Source organism: Entelurus aequoreus, linkage group LG08, assembly GCF_033978785.1.
Source record: "Entelurus aequoreus isolate RoL-2023_Sb linkage group LG08, RoL_Eaeq_v1.1, whole genome shotgun sequence".
Classification (NCBI taxonomy): Eukaryota; Metazoa; Chordata; class Actinopteri; order Syngnathiformes; family Syngnathidae; genus Entelurus; species Entelurus aequoreus.
Window position 1 is genome coordinate 34,784,564 of NC_084738.1, and position 24,224 is coordinate 34,808,787.

At 39.6% G+C, this 24,224-nt stretch overlaps 1 protein-coding gene across 6 annotated transcripts in view; it reads left to right on the forward strand.

Moving 5' to 3' along the window:
• LOC133655822 (myosin-16) overlaps nucleotides 1–24,224 on the forward strand; it is a 143,731-nt gene that overhangs the window by 96,170 nt on the left and 23,337 nt on the right. For all 6 annotated transcript variants that reach the window (XM_062056364.1, XM_062056367.1, XM_062056366.1 and 3 more), the window contains 8 exons: nucleotides 3,213–3,269; nucleotides 14,321–14,407; nucleotides 15,868–16,113; nucleotides 16,219–16,336; nucleotides 21,472–21,599; nucleotides 21,709–21,905; nucleotides 21,987–22,119; nucleotides 22,198–22,414. In XM_062056364.1, coding sequence (XP_061912348.1) covers nucleotides 3,213–3,269; nucleotides 14,321–14,407; nucleotides 15,868–16,113; nucleotides 16,219–16,336; nucleotides 21,472–21,599; nucleotides 21,709–21,905; nucleotides 21,987–22,119; nucleotides 22,198–22,414 — 1,183 coding nt within the window. The remainder of the gene's footprint in view (nucleotides 1–3,212; nucleotides 3,270–14,320; nucleotides 14,408–15,867; nucleotides 16,114–16,218; nucleotides 16,337–21,471; nucleotides 21,600–21,708; nucleotides 21,906–21,986; nucleotides 22,120–22,197; nucleotides 22,415–24,224) is intronic.

The window sequence follows — 24,224 nt, forward strand, 5'->3', positions numbered from 1 at the left end:
TTATACAAGGGTGCGGCTTATATACGGCCTGTTCTTCTCCGACACCGACGAAGAGGATTTCGGTGGTTTTAGTACGCAGGAGGAAGACGATGACACAATGATTAAAGACTGACTTTTCATATACCGGTAGGCTGGTTATTTTGATAACGTACAGGCGAGCACTTTGTATTACTTTGCACCGTTGTATTATTTGTACTCTGCACGAATGCTGTTCGCCATGTCAAAGATGTGACAGTTTGATTGAATGATTGAAAGATTTATTGTTAATAAATGGGACGCTTTGCGTTCCCAAACAGTCATCTCTGTCCCGACAATCCCCTCCGTGGTAGCAGGAACCCCTATATACTACGCTAATTACACATCAAAACCCTGCGGCTTATAGTCGGGTGCGGCTTATATATGGAGCAATCTGTATTTTCCCCTAAATTTAGCTGGTGCGGCTTATAGTCAGGTGCGGCTTATAGTCCGGAAATTACGGTATGTGTATATATGTATGTGTATATATGTATGTATGTATGTGTATATATGTATGCATGTATATATGTATGTATATGTATATATATATGTATGTATACATGTATGTATATACATACATATGTACTGTATATATACTGTATGTATGTTGCGAGCAACATTGAACAGACCCTTGCTTTTGTTGCACCGCGGGGTTCACGTGAGTCGGTCGGTATGCATGCCTTTCCTGATGCCCTGACCCACCACCAGACATTTAATTTCATGTTCAGGGAAGTTATGAATGTTTTTCAATCTCAATAATTTGCACTACAAGGGAGCGATAGTGGCACCGCAGTCGTTATGCAGTTTAGTCCCACCCAACACCCTGACCCACCATCAAACATTTCAGCATGTGGAAGGAAGTTATGACAGTCATCATTTGTTACCACAAGGTGGCGATATTGGCGCAACTGCAGTGATGCAGTTGCATCCCATCCAACACTGCGACTCACCATTAAAAGTTTAAGGAAGATCGGAGCATGTGTAAGGAGGTTATTACCGTTATAGTTTTCCACCACAACGGGCCGATATTGGCGCTGCAGTAGTCATGCAGTTAAGTCCCACCCAACACCCTAACCCACTAACAAATGTTTAGGAAGATCGTAGCATGTCGAAGTAAGTAATGATTGTTATAACTTTCCACCACAAGGTGGAGATAATAGTGCTGCAGTAAAAATGCAGTTGCGTACCACCCAAGACCCCCACCCACCATCAAAAAATTCTGAAAGATTGGAGCATGATGAAGGAAATTATGACCGTTATATTTTTCCACTGCAAAGGCATGATAATGTAGTTGTGTTGTGTCCTACGCAACTCACCATCAACCATTTCAGAAAGAGCGGAGCATGTGGAAGGAAGCTATGACTGTTATGATATACCACCACAATAGGACAATATTGGCGCCACTACAGTGATGCTGTTGCATCCCACCCAATATTCCGACCCACCATCAAAATATCCAGGAAAATCGGAGCATGTGTAAGGAAGGTATTACTGTTATAGTTTTCCACCACAAGGGGGGGGGGGGGGGGTGGCATGACAGTAGTCATGCAGTTAAGTCCCACCCTACACTCCAACGCACTATCAAAAATTTCAGGAAGATCGGAGCATGTCGCAAGAAGCCATAACTGTTCTAATCTTCGGCCATCATCATTTGTAGCAAGATATGAACTTGTGAAACCGAGTTAACGTTGATTGTTTTGTGGCAAACCATCTGATCAAAGTTTGGCGCCATGCAACGCCAACATCCTGTCATTTGCAAAACATTTTTTGCCCACATCTTAGGGCGTAGGCAAAATTTGTTTGCAATTTATCAGCCTCTCTTTGTGTAGTATCTGTCATTTTAACCGCAAATCATTTGGCCAAAGTCCCCAAGAGGAGTTTGTTAAAGTGCGACACCTTTTTTTCCATCGAAAAATGGCCAAAAACCATAAGACCAAAGTTTGGTGCCATGCCACGGCCACATCTTATAGTGTAGGAAAAATTTGTTCGCAATTTATTTTTTTTGGTGTAGTATTTGTAATTTTAACCACGACTCATTTGGTCAAAGTCCTTAGGAAAATGGCCGACGGAGACCAAGATGACTAACTTCCTGTTTGTTTTCACGTATGGGTTTTTGATACTTTTATTTGCGTCTCATCATGATAGACGTCTGCTGCGATGTTCGTGTTGATACTCGAAACTGGTATGATGGGTTAGTTTTTTCTCATTTTCTCAATTTTTACATTTTATTTTCGGGAGCCCCAAACTATTAAATTTTTTGCCATACCTGACACGCCTGCAAAATATGGGGACTTTTCGTGTATGTTAAGTGCCTCAAAAAGGCGTATAGGAGAAAAAACACAGCAATTTCAATAGGGCCCCTGCGGTGCTCTGCTTTTGATTGATTGATTGATTGAGAAGTTTATTGACATCTTAAAGAATTGAATCCATGTAATGCTTTAAAAAGGCAAATGGATGGCACAAAAAGCCAAAAGGCTTGTTTCCATTGTGGTCCATTTAATATTCATCACATTTGATACATTCAATAATAAAAGATATATAACCTGTAACATGTATATAAAAAATTACGTTAAAAATGTTTATAAATTAATGTAATTTTTGCTTGTGCCCTAATAATATTTGAGTGCACTTACAATGATTTTCTAGGGTTCCAATTGTAAATGTCAAAGAATTTCAAGTGTCCAAAAAGGGGTTAACTTTACTGAGATTATTATAAAAGTCAGATTTACTTAAAACTAAAATAAATTATAATACATTCTATAGGTCCTGTATAATCCTAATACTGTATCGTGATTATGACATTAATTGTGATTTTGCTGGCTGTTGCTTGTTATGATTTAACAATGAATGGTTAAAAAAAAAGGACAAATTCCTTAAACTTTAGAAGTGTTATCCAGACCGGACATAGTAGACCCTGCCCTTGGTTAGAATACCAACAATAACTGTGGCTGCAGACATTCTTGCTCTAAATTGCTACCTGAGGAAAAATCCACAGGCATGTCAAATCCCCAAAGACATCCGACTGTATGAGTGACCACACAAGAACTGCCCTAGGAATAGCAAACAATCTGCTGAGGGGACGTCCCATTTGCTCTCTGTGACTGTGATACAAGACATTGAAAAAGCAGAAGATACCACTTATCTTCGAAATATGGTATTTATTAATGTTTAAATCCATTCCAACTATGTCTGTTTAGGCCCGCATTGAGGAGCTGGAAGAGGAGCTTGAAGCTGAGCGAGCCATCCGAGCGAAGGTATGATAAACAACTAATGACGCTGCTCTCCACACATGAAACAGAGAGCAGATGTGCCTTCAACATGTCTGTCAGCTGCACAGCAGATAAGGAGCTTGGTGCAGTTTATAGTAGAGATTGGCTCCATTCTAATGCCCAGGACGTTCGTGCTGAGAGCTGTTTGCAGGGTTAAGGGAGCATTTAAAAAGACGATTGCCGTTCACCTTAAACTATCTGCACCTACCACAATAAACCCACAGAGGAGAACTTGTCTTCCTGATTAACGTACATGACAATCCCAAGGTTTAGAAGGAGCCTTTTTCCTCTCTTTTATCCTCACCAAGGATCGTATTTATTTGGTCTCCATTTTAATGTAAAAACTACTTCCAAAATATCCAGTTTCGAACTTTGTGGCTCAAGATAAAAGTCAGCAAGATACGTTCTTTGTTGGCGTTGTTGGTCTGGGCCCCAGGGTGCAGAGACAACAAGGTGATGTGCAGGTATAAAGCCCTCTTATTAGGGAAAACACAGGTAGTATGAACAAAATAGTGCAGCAGGGAAGTGCACAAAAAACAAACAAGTATAGGCGGTAAAAAGAAGAAAAAGCAAAACTGCTCAAAGGTAGTAAAACAGGTACACTTCTTGCTCCTTCAAAAAAAAGTAAAAATAAAACATGGCGACAAATAACTACAAATAAATTATGAGTCTCACAGGGGAAATGATGGTGGAAACCCAGGAAAAGAACTAAGAGTCCAAACCTGTCATGTGGGATCATGACACAGCATGTTGGAATTTAATTGTGATTTATGATGAATGGATGGATTTCCAACAACATTTACCTTAATCCATAAACAGGATAATGGCAAATAAATATTTGGCTCTTAATGGTTTATTTTTGGGCAGTGCCATGTTTTAGTTGTTAGCCTGTTGGCCTCACAGACAAGAGACTGAGGGTGCGAATCTACTTTTGTGTGGAGTTTGCATGCAAAGGCGCTTATCAAGTCCTGGTGGCTGTGAATAGTACTTCCGTGGCATAAGTGTGCCCCAAACAGAGTGGAAAGACATAAACGACACAGAAAGGTACAGATTAGTGGGGAGCATTGAGCCACTGTGTCTGTGCACGCTGCCATCTGTGTGGACGTGGACTCAAAAATCCTGCGACAACGGGTGAGTCTTAATAGGCTGGGGTAATTGCAAACAGCTGTGCTCAATCCCTCACACCTTACCCTGGGAACCATAGCAACTGAAAACAGCAGAAAAAGTAAAAACAGGAAAGGGCAACCAACTCGCCAGCAGGACGCAGACACATAGCAGTTCTAGGGACAGCAATTCACATTTTAGTGTAAGTCAGACTGTACACCTAAATTATACATATGTTAACACCTAAGTTAAAGACATAAAGGCATTTAATGAAACAATCAAAAAGGGTATCCCAGAAGTTCAAGTTTGCCTGTTAATCTATTCCAAAACCCGTTTGATATGCGTGATCATCGTTGTTTTGGAACTGTCGATTTTAGTACAAGTTGAAGATTTTGGAGGTAGTCCTCATTTTATCATCCTCTTTGAGGTGCACCAGCACCACCGGCAGCAAAACCGTCCCTGAGCATGATGCTACCACCTACATGCTTGACAGTTGGTACAGTGTTCTTAGGTTTGAAAGACTTATCTTGATTCCTACATACTTTATACTTTGCCTCTGTAGAGGTCATTCCCTACCCGTTCCCCTGATATCAAGTCAGGAGTCAGTTGTGCCGTTTCACCAAGCCTTTAATCACCATGTGATTCAATGTATATTTTACAGTACAATCTTTTCAGATCTGTCTCTTCTCCCCCTCCTCCGCTGGCCGCTCACTGTTAAAGACAACAGATGATCAGATTAACACGTACCACCTGCGAAATCTAATCACCTGCCAGCTGCGTCTCGCCGTCCCGCACATGCCCCGCCCCTAGTCGATGGCGCTCCGCCCTCAACACCATCGACTGAGGCGGTGACCTTTTGCTCCTGCAGTGCGCTAATCACAACCTCCCCCCACAGCCTCGTTAAAGCGAAATAGCTTAATCTTTGTCTCATCTGACCATCAAACTTGGATATGTGGCTTGTCCAGCTGCAAATTTCAGTCTAGGTTGAGTGTCATTTTCAAAGGCAGATGTTTCTTTTCTAGGTTTGCACTCTCTCAGTACATGGAAAACTGGTAAAACTGAGTTAGCTGTGGATAGCTCCTGGGTTGTTTCTTAACCTTTCATCTGAGGACAACATTATGGGTCTTCCTTCATGACGTATTCAAATAACAATACATTTTTATGAATGACAATCTTGGAAATTGTAGTTGTTGAGCTCAAATATTGTCCTGCGTATCGGTCGATCAAAGAGTACTGTCAAATGATGTCATACTCCAGTCAATCATCATCACTCATGAGAAGTTTATAGAGCTTTGTCTTGTCATGTTGAGACATTTTGGAAGCCTCGGCACCTCTTTAAGAGTGAAGAAATTTTGGGTTGTGGAATTTTGAGAATATCCCGAATAAATTGTGCCACCCATTCTGTCAAAAAATCATTGAAGACGTCGGCAACGTTGTGTTATTTTTCTAGTCTGGAAATTGAACAATTCAAGTAAACCATGAAGGGTCCCAACAATTAACAAGACTCAAAGTAGGTAAAATAGTAAGCCCTCGATGTTTGTACATTTTTGACCGAAACTGTGCCTGCCAAATTTAGAGAGAGACGTGTGTAAAATGTGGTGCTGATTCACATATGGGTTTTTCCATGGCCAAGGTCTGTGCAATTCTGAATTCTAGTTACAGCCACCAATAAAACAGGGGTTTGCCTGTGTTTTGTGTATGAAGTAGTTCCCACCCAGGGACATGTGGTCAGAGTAGGTAGGTGAGGCACATGTCATGATGAACAATCATATATCAGTATGTTCTCAGACAGACTGGCCATAGTGTTAACATGTTCACCAAGTGTGTGGGCAGTACGCCGATGGCTGATTTCCATAAACAATAAATAATAATATAAATAATTGTTATCATGATCTACATTAATAGTGTGATAACAGCAGTAGGATATAGTGTTCTCATTGTAGTTCGAAAAGTAACAATTTTATCACAAACACGCATAGTAGCAGTTGTTGTGACCCCAAGATGCGGAAACAGGTGACCTAAAAACTAGTGCAGCTGTGAAGTGCACCGGGACGTACACAGCAATGAAAATTGCATATAAAGCCTTCCGATTAGTGATCAGTGAGTCCCCTAATCACTAATCAAAGGCAGGTGTGTTAAATCAGAACTTAAGAAAGAGGTTAAGTGCTGACAATAGGGAAAACAGGAAGTGGAACAAAAAATAGGAGCACTGGGCAAGAACTAAATACCAACACAGGACAAACAATATACCAAGTCTGACCTGAAATGACGGATCATGACAAATGCTCCTGCTAGCGATCAATGGACAGCAGCTTGTTTAGTTCCACCCGAACACAAGCATAAGGACTTCCTTTTGGAAGGAATGTCTAAGTTCAATTAAATGCCTGAATTCAATTAAATGAATGAACTACTGAACACTTGTTTACTCACATATCTCCCAAAGGTGTGAACTTACTTCCCCAAAGCTGTGTCATCAGTGAATCCGCGTGAGAGGGCAGACATTGCCGCCATCAACAGGAAGTGTTTAGCCTTAGGCCCCGTTTACAGGGTAAATCCCACCTAACCTTATCTGTGTCCACACACACACTGGTCGTTTAAGACCCCCTTCATCCGTCGGCGCAATGCAACCTAATACACATGCATGGAAAATGCGCACGTCATAGTCACCTCCAGTGTTGCTTTCTGTGCAAGTTCTTAAATTTAACTTAACTATTAACTGTTTTGGTATTTCAATTAACTGGAATCCAGTGTGCTGTGGGGCCTTATTGTAGTGAATCACACCTCATCACATCACATCATAAATTCTTTAAACCTTAATTGGACACGAAAGTACACAATGTGACAAAGAACATTTGACAACAATCCATCTAGGGATCTAGATATCTGGTCAGGACACTCCTCACTCTTTTGCCTTCACCTTCATTGTCCATTCGTTTTTGGTGACTTTATATACTCTGGACCTAGACGTTGAGTCCGCGACATACATGGCGGACAATAACTGATACAGTCTGCTTAGCCAGTCCAAATGCATTCGCCATTTTCCATAGTCTTCCCTCGACGGCCAGGTAATACAAAGCACACGCTACCTTTTTTATCACATCCACGGGAGCTCGCATTCTCGTTGACTCTCCTTCGACAAATGGACGAGGTTTTTTGCTAAGTAGAATCACAGCTGACCTCGACATTCAAAAGTCCTCTTGCCGTCTGAGAAGTGTTGTATCCGAAATAGCTGCAACCGCTTTCTCTTAAGGTATTCATGTGTGATTTCCACAAGCGTCTGTACATGTAGAAGAAGGAGAAACACGGCATGTCTGGATGACTCGCTTCCATATTTCCAGTGGTTAGCTCCGGGTTATGAAACCGCTTTATTATGAAGCTGGCTGTGGCGCGTTCTTTCTAACGTCACTTCTTGTGTGGGTGCGGTTTTTATGGCGTCACTTCCTCTCCGAACTCACTTTGTAAACGATCAATGAGTCCATACAAAGCTAAGTGCCGTAGATTCAAGAAATACACGGCACATTTACCTGTGTAAAAATTTGTCCGAGGAGGGGGACCTTAAACGCTGGTTTAGTGTGGCTGAAACGGGGCTTAGGCTAAATAATTATTTGTTTAAGGGGTTAAACGACTTAGTGTAGACATAGCCTTAGAGGTGTTTTATTTCAACCCTATCTTTGTTACCCTTTTACACACATGCCTGTTTCTTTATATTCTTTCCTGCCTTCAACATGAACATTTTTGCTATTCTTCCTTTGCGCCACAGCATCATTTCAGAGAATCTTTAAAAAGCCTAAAGCTCGGAGGCCTGGTTCTTATAAACTGAGTGGTTGTTGTTTCACACGAGTTGTTCTTGGAGGATGTGTGTATTTAAGCCACACAACGCTGGCAGCCCCTCTTAAAGACGGCATGTTTCAGTAGGCAAAAACAGAAAAAAAGTCTATATCTCAGCTGAGTGTTGAAAAGAATGACAGCAGGCCCGAGGGTGTGTGTTCTTTGCCTTCTCCCCACTCTGGGTAGTCTTTCTAATGGGGATACTCCGGGCCCCCCCACCCCCTACCAGCTCCCTTATGCCATACAGACGGTGAAAGAGGCACGCAGGGACATGCCCCTTTTTATCTGTTCCACAGCTTAAATAGAGCATATCTCCTCCAAAGACATGCTCGCTATTGTTCAGCTCTGCCTCGCAAGGAGAGGAGAGAGATATCATCAGGAGACACAAGTGGCAGACAGCACTATTTTCCATGGAGTCTTCTCCCACTTGGAATGCTGGCTAGTTCACACACATACACCACACCATAGTCACACCAAACTTAGGTTGAATTGTGACTATTCGGTGTTAAATTATATCGTGTTTGAAAGGTTACAGTACAAGAAGTGAGTGAGGCACTGTCCAGCGCATGGTTCCAAAAGTGGACGGATGGGGCACATTCAGAGAAAGTAAAAGACAATAAATAAATAAATTGAAGGAGACAGGGAGAAAACAATGCAAAAAGCAAAACCATGACAAATAACAGTTCTTCATACTCGACTTGTTGGGACCTGGCTGGCGAACATCCAGATGGGAGAAAGAGTAAACATATTTACAAGGTTAAGGGACATCTACATTTTGAGCCTGAAAAGGGTGGAGTGCCATCTCCGGGTTGGGGAAGAGATCTTGCCCCATGTGGAGGAGTTCAAGTACCTCTGAGTTATGTTCACAAGTGAGGGAAGAGTGGATCGTGAGATTGACAGGCGGATCGATGCGGCGTCTTCAGTAATGCGGACGCTGTATCGATCCGTTGTGGTGAAGAAGGAGCTGAGCCGGAAGGCAAAGCTCTCAATTTACCGGTCGATATACGTTCCCATCCTCACCTATGGTCATGAGCTTAGGGTCATGACCGAAAGGACAAGATCACGGGTACAAGCGGCTGAAATGAGTTTCCTCCGCCTAGTGGCGGGGCTCTCCCTTAGAGATAGAGTGAGAAGCTCTGTCATCCGGGAGGAGCTCAAAGTAAAGCCGCTGCTCCTCCACATAGAGAGGAGCCAGATGAGGTGGTTCGGGCATCTGGTCAGGGCACGTCCGACCGGTAGGAGGCCACGGGGAAGACCCAGGACACGTTGGGAAGACTATGTCTCTGGACGAAGTGGCTGGGGAGAGGGAAGTCTGGGCTTCTCTGCTTAGGCTGCTTCTCCTACGACACAACCTCGGATAAGGAAGGAAAATGGATGGATGGATGGATTTTGGGCCTGTAGGTGCTGTGGAGAGCAAAAAACGATAACAGTAACATTGCATACAGGTGCTTGATTTAAGAGGGAATTGATGGAAAGAAAAAAATGGAGAGTTCAAAATGGAATGTTAGGGTGCAGTCCACAGAACACAACAAAAACAAAGGATGAAAAGAGGCAAAAAGGGCATTTTGTGCCGATGTACTAGATTTGCGTGTATTAAAACATGTGCAAACTCGATCTAAACATGCTAACTCAAAGCTGATCTCCAAGCTTATGCGCGGAGGATTGCATTTGTTAAATGAGCAAAATAAAGAATGCAATCCATTTTTCGAAGGAGTGTTCGCAGGAGGTGCCCGCAAATGGGAAATTAAAGAAGAGGATGTTGAATTGTGTTCATATAGATTCATAATGTAGTCTTTTATTGTTTGATAATGTATGTGCACTTTTTTAAAACATCAATCTTTTCCATTAAAATAAGGTAAGAAAATAGTTGTCATTGTTTACATCACACATACAATTAATCAACATTGTCTTGTTCTCATTCAATACTTAACAAAAGTTACAATATTAAACGCCCTAAAATACATAAAGTACATAAAAGTACAGTATATAACGGTAAAACACTGGTGTTAGTAGTAGTAGTACATAGCAAAGGAGACAAACAAGCACTTGTTCTTCTGGTGGCCCGAGCTTGACATTTTTGTATTTAAAATAATATGACGTGTGTATTATTATTATTGTGCAAGTGTAGTTTTTAGATGACAAGGTATTGCTGCCATAGAGCTAATAGTAGTAACTACTGTACATCACAGTCACAGCTTTGTTGTTGACAGCTGTTGCACGTGTTTTCTCCCCGTCGGGGCGGCGACGTCCTCATTCTCGGGGACTCCGTCTGCTTCCTTCGCCGCACGGAAATGACAATGCCGGAGTTTTCAGACCTTTCTACTTCTGGAGCCAGTTTTCAAAAACTTCCGTCTCACATCACCAAACACGCTGTTTGCATCGGGATAAAAGGCAGAAATGGTATATATCTTCACTGTTTCCACCTAAAAATGGTTCTGTGGGGACAGGCCTGAAAAGGGTGAACATCTTTGCTCCTGCAAAGTCCTGACTCAAACAGGAGCTGGGGTTCTTTATTAGTATATAAAGTTAAAGTTAAAGTACCAATGATTGTCACACACACACTAGGTGTGGCGAAATTATTCTCTGCATTTGACCCATCACCCTTGATCACCCCAGAGCAGTGAGTGTTGCTGTCCTTCAGAACTGTTTACTAAGAGGATAGTGATGACTGAAACCTTCACACAGACAGTGGAAAAAGGGTGATACACCAGCCTTGGAGGGGCGGTACACCCTAAAAAGGGCCTCATGGTGTTAATATGTTTTAACATGTTGTGCCTTTAAGTGCATCTTTGCTGGTATCGAGTAGGCCTAACATTACAACTTTTTATGGAGCCTGAAGTTTGAAAATCGACTCAACAGCTGTAAAATAGACAGGCACGCTTTTAACTAGAGCACTAGCTGTTTGTGCACGTAATGGCCCAAGACCATAACTCTCTCCACGTGGGCTGTGTGATGTACATGTTTGAGCAGGTAAAGGATACCTTCGACCACTTTGCTTGGGAGTACAAGCATTGTAAAAAAAACATCTGCATTTGTGCAGACAAACATATTATAGACGTGGAATAGTTGAAAAGTGCACATACACTATTGAACAGTGTATACCAGGGGTGTCCAAAGTGCGGCCCGGGGGCCATTTGCGGCCCGCAGCTAATTGTTTACCGGCCTGCCACACATTCTGGAAATACTATTGTAAAAATAAAAAATAAAAATTAAAAGAAGTGGAATGAGGTGAAATCTAACGAGAAAAAGTTGCAATGTTGACACAAAAGCTGCCAAGTATAACCCAACAACAACCCAACAACATGCAGGCTGTTTTTTTTTCTTTTGTCTTTCTTTATTTTTCTTTTTTTGCCATTGCTCAAAAAAAGAAAATAATGACAAAAAATCCATGTTCTAATGAATTATTTTCAGGGCTCCAATTACTTCAAATATTTCACTTTAAAATGTTTTATGTGGTAATTATTGCATATATTGTGTAGTAGCCATATAAAAACATCAACGTTTTCTTTGACAAAAGCGCATAAAACAAACAAAATAATTGTTCCAGCATAAAATCGACAGATATATCTGAAGTTGATCTCGTAACTTAAGTGTTGAAAGTAAAATAAAAACCTAATAAAAATGTATCACTTTATGAGTGGGGCACCTTTTGGATCCCAAATATATTTAGTGATTTTCTATTTATCTTTTCACTGTGATTACTCAAAAATATGAAAGAATTAAAATCAATGGTGTCCTGCATTATTGATCTTTTAGGGCTCTAATTACTAAATACTGCATGTTTCAGTTTTACTATAAAAAAAATAAGTTGTTTTTGACAGAAAAGCCATAAAAGATTTTTTTTAATTTGTATTACTTAATATCAACTTGAAGTTGATATAGAGATTTACTGTAAGCGTTAAATAATTAAAAAAATAATAATAATCGGACTTATTTTTAACATTTTAATGACTGAGACCCTTTATGGTCCCCGGGACCCCTAAAGGTAAAATAAATAAAAAATCCATATATTTTGGTATGGTTTGAAAATGAAAAATATCAAAATGGCCCCCAAATGCTTTAATTTTTCCGTGTGCGGCCCTCACTGGAAAAAGTTTGGACACCCCTGGTGTATACAGTTAGATAAAACATTTGCTTTACAAGTTCAGTTCCAATGACAGCGTTGTTGTAAGTCTAGTTTTATTGTACCGTATTTTTCCGAGTATAACTCGCTCCGGAGTTTAAGTCGCACCGGCCGAAAATGCATAATAAAGAAGGAAAAAAACATATATAAGTCGCACTGGAGTATACGTCGCATTTTTGGGGGAAATGTATTTGATAAAACCCAACATCAAGAATAGACATTTGAAAGGCAATTTAAAATAAATAAAGAATAGTGAACAACAGGCTGAATAAGTGTACGTTATATGACGCATAAATAACCAACTGAGAACGTGCCTGGTATGTCAACGTAACATTATGGTAAGAGTCATTCAAATAACTATAACATATAGAACATGCTATACGTTTACCAAACAATCTGTCACTCCTAATCGCTAAATCCCATGAAATCTTATACGTCTAGTCTCTTACGTGAATGAGCTAAATAATATTATTTGATATTTTACGGTAATGTGTTAATAATTTCACACATAAGTCGCTCCTGAATATAAGTCGCACCCCCGGCCAAACTATGAAAAAAAACTGCGATTTATGGTCCGAAAAATACGGTAAGTAGAAATTCATACCTAAACCAGAAAATACAATTTTGGTAAACATTATGTGTAAATGCTGAAAAGCGGAACTGAAATGCGAGCCAAATAGCGTCAAATAACAAAGTGTATGCCTGCAAAATGTGCTAATGTTAGCATGCATGGAGTACCAAAATGTATGACTGAGGTGTACCTGCAAAATTTGATAAATATATGACTCTGAGGTGTATGGCTGCACGATTATCTTAAACATATAACATGCTAATATTACCAAGCTAATAATTTACTAATAGTAGCAAGAATATTTTGACTGACGCAGGGTTTTAATCAGTTGTGAAATGCGGAAATAGTAATACTTTATAATTGAGATTATGTTTTATAGAAAAGTGGGAAATCTGAGATTTGAATGTTCTGAGGAAGTAGAAAGTTTTGATTTTGACTTAGGAATGGTTGAAATTGAGTGAAAAATCTATAAAAGCAGACAAAAGAAAAAAGAGAGTAAACTGTGGTATGGAAAAGTGGGGAAAATAGGATTTTTGGAAGTTTGAGAATTATAATTATAAATGTTTCGAATGTGAACGTGTTGGTGGTGGTATGGTTTGAATATGTTGAGGAATGTGGAAAATGTGGATTTCCTCTAAATTATTGTAAAATTAAAAATGGCACCATGTGTGGATGAGCTGCACATTTTCAAAGTGGAATGGTATGAATCGAATCAAAAATGTGAGAGGAAAAGACAGATGGAAAAATTGCGGATTATTATGATAGACATTTTTGGAGGAGGTAGTCTCAATAGTGAGACCAATACACAGATTAGTTATCACTGTCAATTCCATAGCATCAGATCCCTGTTCAAATGTACCATCTTTATCCTTGATGATTGTCGCAACAGTCAAACAGTTTAAAGTAGGCCAATATTGATTGGCATTTTTCCACTTTGACAATTTTGTGGTGCCCAATTTTACTTCACTTTTCACTTTCCTTTTCTTTGACACACTGCCACCAGAAGACCCTGTCTTAAGCTTGGGAGACGTAACGATTACTACTCATTTTCTTTTTGTGCAAAAATGTATGGGAGTGTGTTGTAACCAAGAAACATGGGGAAACAAAACATCTCAAAGTTACCTTATTCCACTCTTGTTAAGTGGTGCTAAACTTGACAGTTCATGCGAGTACAGGAGTGTCCTGTCTTGGAAAAGGAGAAAACACAGTGAATTACCAATGAGATTAAAAAGGATTACTGCAACTTTGGGTGAAAGACGCACATTGCACATACTTGAAAAAACAACCATTCAAACTCACTGAGTAGAAACTGAACCCATGCTGGTTCTACCAAAGTCAGCTGACAAACAGTTTGGATGTGTTTTAGCAGGATGTTGGGTAAAATGTCATTTATTGAAATTGGTTTGACAGGTGGAGAAGCAGAGAGCAGATCTAAGCAGAGAACTAGAAGATCTTACAGATCGACTGGAGGAAGCAGGAGGGTTCTCCACTTCTCAGGTAAAACTGCATTTTGTCATACAGCAGAACCCTTAAAAAAGGTCCAATACCTGTAAAAGCTATTTTTTCCTCATAATTACAATATAAACTTTCACTTGATACCTTTATCAACTTTAAGTGCAATTTTAAGTGACATTTTAACATTCTGCCATTAACAGTTGAGCACACATAGGATGGATAGCAATGTTAAAGAATTCATTTGTGTTCTTACTGTGTTAGCTGATTCACATGCTCGGTGGTTAAGTCTTTGCATTGAACATGATTTTATATAAATGTCAATCATAATTCGTAGGTGTTTTGGGGTCTTTTTAATGCTATTTGTTAGCCCTGTGGCCATCTGGCCATCAGCAGTCCAGCTGTATGAACATGATGTTTATGATTTCAAGAAACAGATGTATTGAATTTTCTTTCATTCCCCAGATAAAATGTTATGGCACCACATACAAAACATTTTCCTGCTCAAAGAAAGCAACAAAACTCACAATGTTTGCCAGAAAAGCAAAAAAAAAAAGAAGCACTGGGAAATGGTTGTTCTTGACTATGCTCGTAACAACATGCTATTTGCATAATCAGAGGGCGTCAATGAGGGCTCACGTTTTGGCTTTCTGAAACGGCACTAGTATTTTGGAACATGGAGAGGTCAATCAATCAATTAATCAAAGTTTACTTAGATAGCCCTTAATCACAAATGTCTCAAAGGACTGCACAAGCCACAACGACATCCTCGGCTCAGATCCCACATCAGGGCAAGAAAAAAACTCATCCCAATGGGCACAATGAGAAACCTCGGAGTGGACAGCAGATGTGGGGACCCCCCCTTTGGGTGACCGGTGCATAGGACGTCGAGTGGATCTAGTTAATAATGTGAGAGTCCAGTCCATAGTGGGGCCAGCAGGGGATAGAAGAAAGGTGAAATAAAAAAGTTTAACTTTTGCATTTCATTGCATATAACTGTTGTGCATTCAACGGACCTCGATTAAAGTTAGAAACAGAGGAGATGCACTAATATTAATGATGTATTATTATTATTGTTGTTGTTATTATCCAATAAAGATAATCCTATGTGTCTCAGCGAATCTCTACCTTACACTCTGAAATAAAGGAAAACTTGACAGATGTATAAGAAGTATATATTTGAAGGTTATTTGACTATTTAAATTTATATTATGGCCACTAAATATTATTGAATTTGTTGGGACATTTTTGAAAAAATAAAATAAAATAATAATAATCAATCAATCAATGTTTATTTATATAGCCCTGAATCAAAATCTTTTAAAAACATGTTTTTCTCAAACAAAACCAAATTATTTGGGGAGTGTAACCTAGACATGTTCTGGATTTGTTAGTCCCATTTTTTTAAAGTCAAAAACCTAATTTGTTTTTACATGTGTTTTAAAAATCTGGTTTTAACCACATCCATGCAATAATTGTAGTAAAAAATGATGTGTGATCAACAGATGGAGGTGAACAGGAAGAGAGAAGCAGAGCTCCAGCGTCTGAGGCGAGACCTGGAGGAGTCAACGGTCCAGTCTGAGACGCTGGCCGCCACTTTGAGAAAGCGTCACGGGGACGTCATGGCAGAGCTCAGTGAACAGTGTGAGGCTCTGCAGAGGGCCAGGGCCAAGTTGGAGAAAGAGAAGCAGAACCTGAGGATGGAAGTAGACGACCTCGCCACTTCACTAGACAGTCTGCAGAAAGCCAAGGTTGGGATGCTGGGGGACATGGAAAAAGAGTTTCAAACAGTAACTTGAGCTCTATGCCTGTGTGACAAATGAATAGCACATGTTGGTTTGGATGTGCTGCTGCAGATGTCCTCAGACGGCCAGATGAAGAAATTGGAAGAGCAGCTCTCTGAGTCTAACCGGAGAGGAGATGACCTGCAGCGGACTCTCACTGAGCTCACTGTGATCAAGAACAGACTCACAGGTACACAAATGGTGGAGCCCTTTTGATTAAAATCCAAACATAATCTAGAATAAGTGACCTATTTCTTAATACCTTGATTGTTTGATATATTCAACAGATGGCCCATTTTTGATAAATACTGACAACTTGTAATACTAGCAGAGCCCTCTAAACTGTAGTAGGTACGTGACAAAAAATTGCAAAATACATCAAAATATCTAAAAAAAATACTTGATTTAAATGCAAAAACCTACAAATAAGCTTTCCAATGGTACTTGAACTATTGAGATAGGCCAAATATTAATGGAGATACTAATTGTTGGAGTTCAAAAATCAGTCGCTTTTTTGTCCTGGATTATCCATTAAGACAGAGTAATGTGTGACATACATTTTGGAAAGTGAACTCCACAACATCATAGCTCTCTTATTATTTGTCAAAAATGGATGAAATTTTAAAAAATGGTTAGTTCGGTAACTCAAAGAAAATCACTTAATGAAAAAAATTTGAACTTGATTGAGATAGGCTACAGCACCCCCAGCGACCCCGAAAAGGACAAGCAGTAGAAAATGGATGGATGATTCATTTTAATTATATAGTTAATTTAAGTAGCGACATTCCAATTAACAAAAAAACATCTTTAACTTCCATATTTCCTGGAATTTTCAACAGATACCGTTTTGATAAAGCAACCCATAGACAATCTATTCCAATTAAATCTAATTAGTTAATCAATTAATTAATTATTCTTAAAAAAATAAAACACATTGTTTTTAAATGTTTTTTTAAGCTTTCTACAAATGATACTTTCAACAACAAAAGGGTTCAATAAAAAGATCAATCAAATAAATACAGTGTTGTCCCGATACTCTCGAGTCCCTAGGGATGGCATCGCAACACACAAACACACAGTATTGTTTTTCAAAGAACAAACTGAATGTTTTAAAAAAACATTGTGAAACGGCTTTTAGAGGGAATAACTGTATTACTATGATACTATCTGACTATAGTGGAGTTTTTATTCTGAAAGAAATGTTACACAAACGCCTGGTGGCAGCGAGCATCGTGGCTGCCGCCGCGGTCAAATGTTTAAAGCCACGATCCACGATCATTGCACAGACTGTACGATCTTCAAGTGCTGATTTTTTTGTTTTCCTATTGTATGTCAAGGCACTCATGGGAAATGTGAAGTAAGTCATCAACACACAGAGAATAATGACCGCCTCGATTTGGGCGGTCACACGCCGGCGCTGCAATGTTGATAAGTAGGTTTGGGACGATTGTCACGTACCACTTGACCCCAAGAAACTGCACTTGAACCCTCGAGCTGGGGTAGGTGTATCTTTGCCCCAACCAGCAATCCATCCTTTTCAACAAAAAAAACAGGACCGCCCCTGGCTAAATTGGGGCTCTAATCAGAATGGTATTTAAAATCTAATATGAAGCACCCTGTCACTCATTAATTAACATTTTCACGTGCGCCTCTTCACACAAAATAGGGGGGCCCTACACACAACGCGTGATCTTTGTATAGGGAGGGATGTCTCTTCAATGAGCTGTAGCCTCTAATTTGTAGGTGCTGGACTTCTATTTAAAATGTGAGAGGGGTGATCAGAATTTCCTGGTCTATATAAGTCTGGACACCTCTGATTACACAGCTGCCACCACTATTCAAGATTGATAGAGAGATGGATGGATACATTCCATTCGGTCACCATTTGCTTCTGGTACAATTTCAAAATAGTGTCAAACATAAGCATGGTTTCAAGAGTGCTGCAACTCACATTTTTGGAAAAACCAGCCATTATCCATTAATTTGGGGGTTTTCAGCCTTTTTGACTACACAGAACAGTGTAGTCTGACAGACTGTTGAGGAAAATATGGGCTCCAGGCCACATAGTGGTCTAATTTCACTTTACCACTGCACAGTACCTACTTTTCCATTGGCAAAGCCAGGTATTACACAGTTCTACGTCTAGTATCAGATCATCTAGGGTTCCAAGTGCATTACGTCCAGGGACTTGCACAAGCGTTTTTGGGGGGCAAATGCTGAAGTCAGAAAAAAGGGCATCCATGGCAAAAATTTGTCATACAATTATTAGTACAAAAATCCCAGCAGGATCTTTTCAATTTATATAGCAACACATTTATTAGTTTTATGGTTTCTGACAGACTTGAATCATATCAGCACCATCTTCATTCTTTAAACATTTTTAAAAAGCGTTTTAAGCTAAATTTATTGGTACGTTATGCTTAGTACATTTAGCACACCCCTTATGGCTGAGGAATTCACATTAGTCGCATAATTTTGGTCTTAACCTCTGTATGTATGATGAGATTATCGCAGATCTTTAAGATGCAACCTTTTCGTCAAATTTGAATAATAGGATATTGAGACTGATTTGGTGGATTTAAAGATTTATTTTTTATTTATAAATGAAATTGTAAATGGGTATTTGGTGGGTAGACTGTGAAATGTATTGTATTTTGTATATTATATGATGATGTATATTTTAACTATGTAAGAAGAGGTTTTTTTCACTTTAATACACAGGGCAAAATAGCAAAACTTAGCATAGTGTGGCGTAAAACTTAAAGCGTAGCTCGAAGCTAAACCTAGCATAGTGCGTAGAGCATAGACTTAAACGTAGGTAGCGAGAAACCAACAACAAAACAGCCGCGTTTAGTGAACAATGGACCCGCGAGGAGGGCAGAGTGAACTGGACAAATCAAGGGGAGTGATTAGTGGTGATAGCAGGTGGCGTCACTAACCAATAAACAAAAACAGACACAAATAGCAACAACGTAAACAAAGGAGGACTAGGGGTACTGGCAACAATACACTAAAACTACGTAGAACAACAACAAAACCAAGAAAGGACATGACCCGCAGAGACCACAATACATCTCACCAGGCTGTCGTAGCTCAACTTAAGACCCAACTTTCATCTCAATAATACATCATACATCAATATCTTTAATGAAAACTATTGAACTTGACTCACTTGTAGAACAGTAAACTGTTGTGAAATGATTTGCCTGTCGAGCTACCTTGGCTGGTTCTTGTGAAACAATGAATTTGAGTTGGAGTATTGGCCAAGGCTTGTCTTAAGTTTTTAAAAAAATACATTTTTAAACTGATTTACAGCGATTTGTGATAAAAAAAAAACAAAAAAACGGGAAATTCCCCATATTTTGAACATGACAAATGACAGTAAACATCTGGACAATGCTATTACCACCAATGCTATTTTGTTTAGAAAATGTCGGATCAGTAGCTATGTTACGTTTTCAGCTAAGCTAATTTTGTGGTTAATTTTGCACCAGACATTGTCAGGGAATTGCACAAATGCTATTATTACCCATATGTCTGATGCTGTGTGTCAGAGGAGAGGGAAATAGTACTTTAGGCTGCAGCCGTTTGTAATTGAGGTAATAGTGGTTCTCAAACTTTTTTTTTACCACCTCAGGAAAAACTTGACTCTTCAAGTGCCACCGTAATGACCAACAATAAAATACTGTCATGTTGTATTCCTTAAAAACAAGGCAGAGGTTTTATCCAACAAGTATATTTGATATTTTGGACCACTGTAACATTACATACAGTTTGAAAAGTAACTAAAATAAAAATAAACACTGTACTTCAATCAACTGATTCTTTTGGCATACCACTAGATGGAGCGTGCATACCAGTAATCGGACACGTACCACAGTTTGAAAATAACTGTCCTACATTATTGGCTTGTGACTGTCATCAAGCAATTTTGGGGGAAGCCTGGCAAGAATTTAAATGTACAGTCGCGATCAAAAGTTTACATACACTTGTAAAGAACATAATGTCATGGCTGTCTTGAGTTTCCAAGCCACAGAACTTTCCTCCAGAAGGTCTTATCTTTGTCCATGTGTCAGATGAAACAAAAATGTAGCTGTTTGGCCACAATACCCAGCAATATGTTTGTGGAGGAGAAAAGGTGAGGCCTTTAATCCCAGAAACACCATCCCTACTATCAAGCATGGTGGTGGTAGTATTATGCTCTGGGCCTGTTTTGCTGCCAATGGAAGTGGTGCTTTACAGAGAGTAAATGGGACAATAAAAAAGGAGGATTCCCTCCAAATTCTTCAGGACAACCTAAAATCATCAGCCCGGAGGTTGGGTCTTGGGCGCAGTTGCGTGTTCCAACAGGACAATGACCCCAAACACACGTCAAAAGTGGTAAAGGAATGGCTAAATCAGGCTAGAATTAAGGTTTTAGAATGGCCTTCCCAAAGTCCTGACTTAAACGTGTGGACAATGCTGAAGAAACAAGTCCATATCAGAAAACCAAAACATTTTGCTGAACTGCACCAATTTTGTCAAGAGGAGTGGTCAAAAATTCAACCAGAATCTGTTGATGGCTACCAAAAGCGCCTTATAGCAGGGAAACTTGCCAAGGGACATGTAACCAAATATTAACATTGCTGTATGTATACTTTTGACCCAGCATATTTGGTCACATTTTCAGTAGATCCATAATAAATTCATAAAAGAACCAAACTTCATGAATGTTTTTTGTGATCAACAAGTATATTCTCCAATCACTCTATCACAAAAAAATAAGAGTTGTAGAAATTATTGGAAACTCAAGACAGCCATGACATTATGTTCTTTACAAGTGTATGTAAACTTTTGATTGCGACTGTATGTCCTGTCAGATAATAAAATATATTTGAGTGGAGTTGATGACAGAGAATAATTTATATTTTTAAATTAACTGAAAAAAACCCGACTTCCAGCTGAAAATGGTCATTTTCTCAGGCAGGGCAAAAGGGCAAGTGCTTGACCACCACCAGGGGTCTATCTATGCAAATGCCTGGTAGAGTCAATAATATATTGTTACATGAACCACTTCTGGTACACGTGACCCACAGTCGTATGCAGAAAGCAGTAGAATACTACTGCTATGAAAAAGACGTAGAAAAGACTGCATGAAAATTGATACTAGCACAGGTATGTGGTGCAATTGCAGTATTTTGGATAGCCCAGTGTCGATCTCTTTAATGTCTTTAATGTCTAAAATAATAAATTTTTGTTAATTTGCTGGCTTGACAATAATCGGAAAAAATTATCCAGTAAATGTACAATTTGTCAAAAAGTCAAACGTTTAATGTGCCCCACTAGCTGACAATACAGACATGAGTCGCCGGTTGGAGGAGGCCGAGAGCAGATCCAGCCAGCTCAGCCGCACCAAGACTCTCCTCCTATCTCAACTGGAGGAACTGAAGAAGCAGCTGGAGGAGGAGGTCAAAGTTAGTGTAACACAACTGAAACTGTGAAAATAAAGGGAAATTAAGTATTTAATGTGGCGCTATGACAAGCAAAAGCAACACCCAACACGCGGTGTCCCACGGTTGCCAGTGTAAGCAGGCAGTCGGCGGAAGTTTGAGCTCAATGCGGCAGGAGTGTGAGGTGCTCAAGGAGCAGCTGGAGGAGGAGCAGGAGAGCAAGCAGGAGCTGCAGAGGCTCATCTCCAAGCTCAACAGTGAGGTGACACACTGGAGGACGAAACACGAGGCGGACGCCATCCAAAATGCTGATGAGCTGGAGGAAACCAAGTAGGTCAAGAAAGTGGATTCTGACAGTCACGGTCATTTGAGCATTGAGTTCCAGCGATCCAAACAATGCTTGTGCCACAGAAAGAAGCTGGTGTTGAGGCTGCAAGAGGCTGAGGAAGCAGTGGAAGCTACACAGGCTAAGTGCTCCTCTCTGGAGAAAACCAAACAGAGGCTCCAGGGAGAGGTGGAGGAGCTGTGCATCGACCTGGAGAAGGTAAAGTACAGGTCTACTTTTTCCCTATGAACACCTTAGATTAGAAAATAGAAACGTACATCGTGTTTTCCATTTTAGGCTTGTAACTGTGGACAAGCTCTTGATAAGAAGCAGCGAATGCTGGAGAAGCAGCTGAGCGACTGGAAACAGAAGTGTGAGGAACTGGTAGCCGAGGTTGAGAGCTGCCAGAAGGAGAGTAGACAACATGCTGACGAGCTTTTTAAAGTCAAGACGGTGCACGAAGAGTCTCTGGAGCAGCTAGAGGCTCTTCGAAGGGAGAACAAGGCTCACAAAGGTACATTAATATATCTGCCTCCCATATTTCTTATATGACAATCATTTATGGCATACCAAAAGTGTTGGGAGTTACATGTTATATAAGTCATTACATGTCAGAATCAGAATCAGAATCAAAAACAGAATCGTTTTTATTGCCATTGTTTGAGAACGGGTTCACAAACTAGGAATTTTTGTTGGTGCAACCGTGCAACATAAAACACATAACACAGAATAGGAATGAACATGATACATGTATTATTAATACATTTTCAGTATATGTTACCCATTGCAATCAATCTATTAAAAAGTATACACATTTTAAAATCTTCTGCCATTGTCTTAACTCCGACAACATGTATGCATTAGATCAGTGGTTCTTTTTCACCATTTTTCTCCAAGTACCACCTCAGAAAACACTTGGCTCTTCTAGTACCACCATAATGATTAACATTAAAATACAGTAGCATAATAGCCTTAGTATTCATTTAAAAAAAGGCAGAGGTTTTATTTAACAAGTATATATATACTGTATATATTTTGGCCACTGTAACATTACACACAGTTTGAACAGTAACACTGTGTTTGCATATAGACAAATAAAACACTGTACTTTAATAAAGTGATTATTTGGTTTACCATTAGATGGAACCTGTGTACCACTATTGGTAAGTGTACCACAGTTCTAGAATTTTGCGTTAGATTTTGGTTTAAGTCTGACTGTATGTCAATCATACGGTATAATACCATCACTGTTTGGTGGTGATGTGACTCATTCTTGGTATATGTTAAAAACGTAACACTCGGCAAATAAACACTTTCTTTTTTTGTTCAAGTTTTTTTTAATGGGATCGGATCAGGGGCCAAGCGTTACATGAACTCTAGGTGGGAGCGTGTTTTGCCTGAACACCGGCTCGAATTTGAGAGCATGCTGCAACGAATGTGTCGTCTATCCAGAGTCGGAAACCGTGGCGGAAAATAAACGTTTTCTTTCAACTAGCATCATCACTGGTGGATGAGAGGAAAAAAATATGGTTAAACATGCTACACACACTAGGCTAACTGCTAAAGCTTCGATGTAAAGTCGGGGTGATCGATCCGGATGTCGATAATATTGACACCTTGTCTTGTACATATGTAAATCATTGATTGATTTTGATTGAGACTTTTATTAGTAGGTTGCACAGTGAAGTACATATTCCGTACAATTGACCACTAAATGGTAACACCCGAATAAGTTTTTTAACTTGTTTAAGTCGGTGTCCACTTAAATTGATTCATGATACAGATATATACTATCAGATATATACTATCATCATAATACAGTCATCACACAAGATAATCACATTGAATTATTTACATTATTTACAATCCGGGGTGTGGAGGGGGGTAGGGGGGAGGGTTAGGTTTGGTTGTTATCATCAGTCATCAACAATTGAGAACAGAGAAATGGACCTAGGAAGTTATTTTTACTCAGAGGGCCACATGTATACAAAACCCAAAACCAGTGAAGTTGGCACGTTGTGTAAATCGTACATAAAAACAGAATACAATGAATTGCAAATCCTTTTCCACTTATATTCAATTTAATTCACTGCAAACACAAGATATTTAACGTTCGAACTGGTAAACTTTGTTATTTTTTGCAAATATTAGCTCATTTGGAATTTGATGCAATATGTTTCAAAAAAGCTGGCACAAGTGGCAGAAAAGACTGAGAAAGTTGAGGAATGCTCATCAAACACTTATTTGGAACATTCGACAGGTGATCGGCTAATTGGGAACAAGTGGGTGCCATGATTGGGTATAAAATCAGCTTCCAACAACTC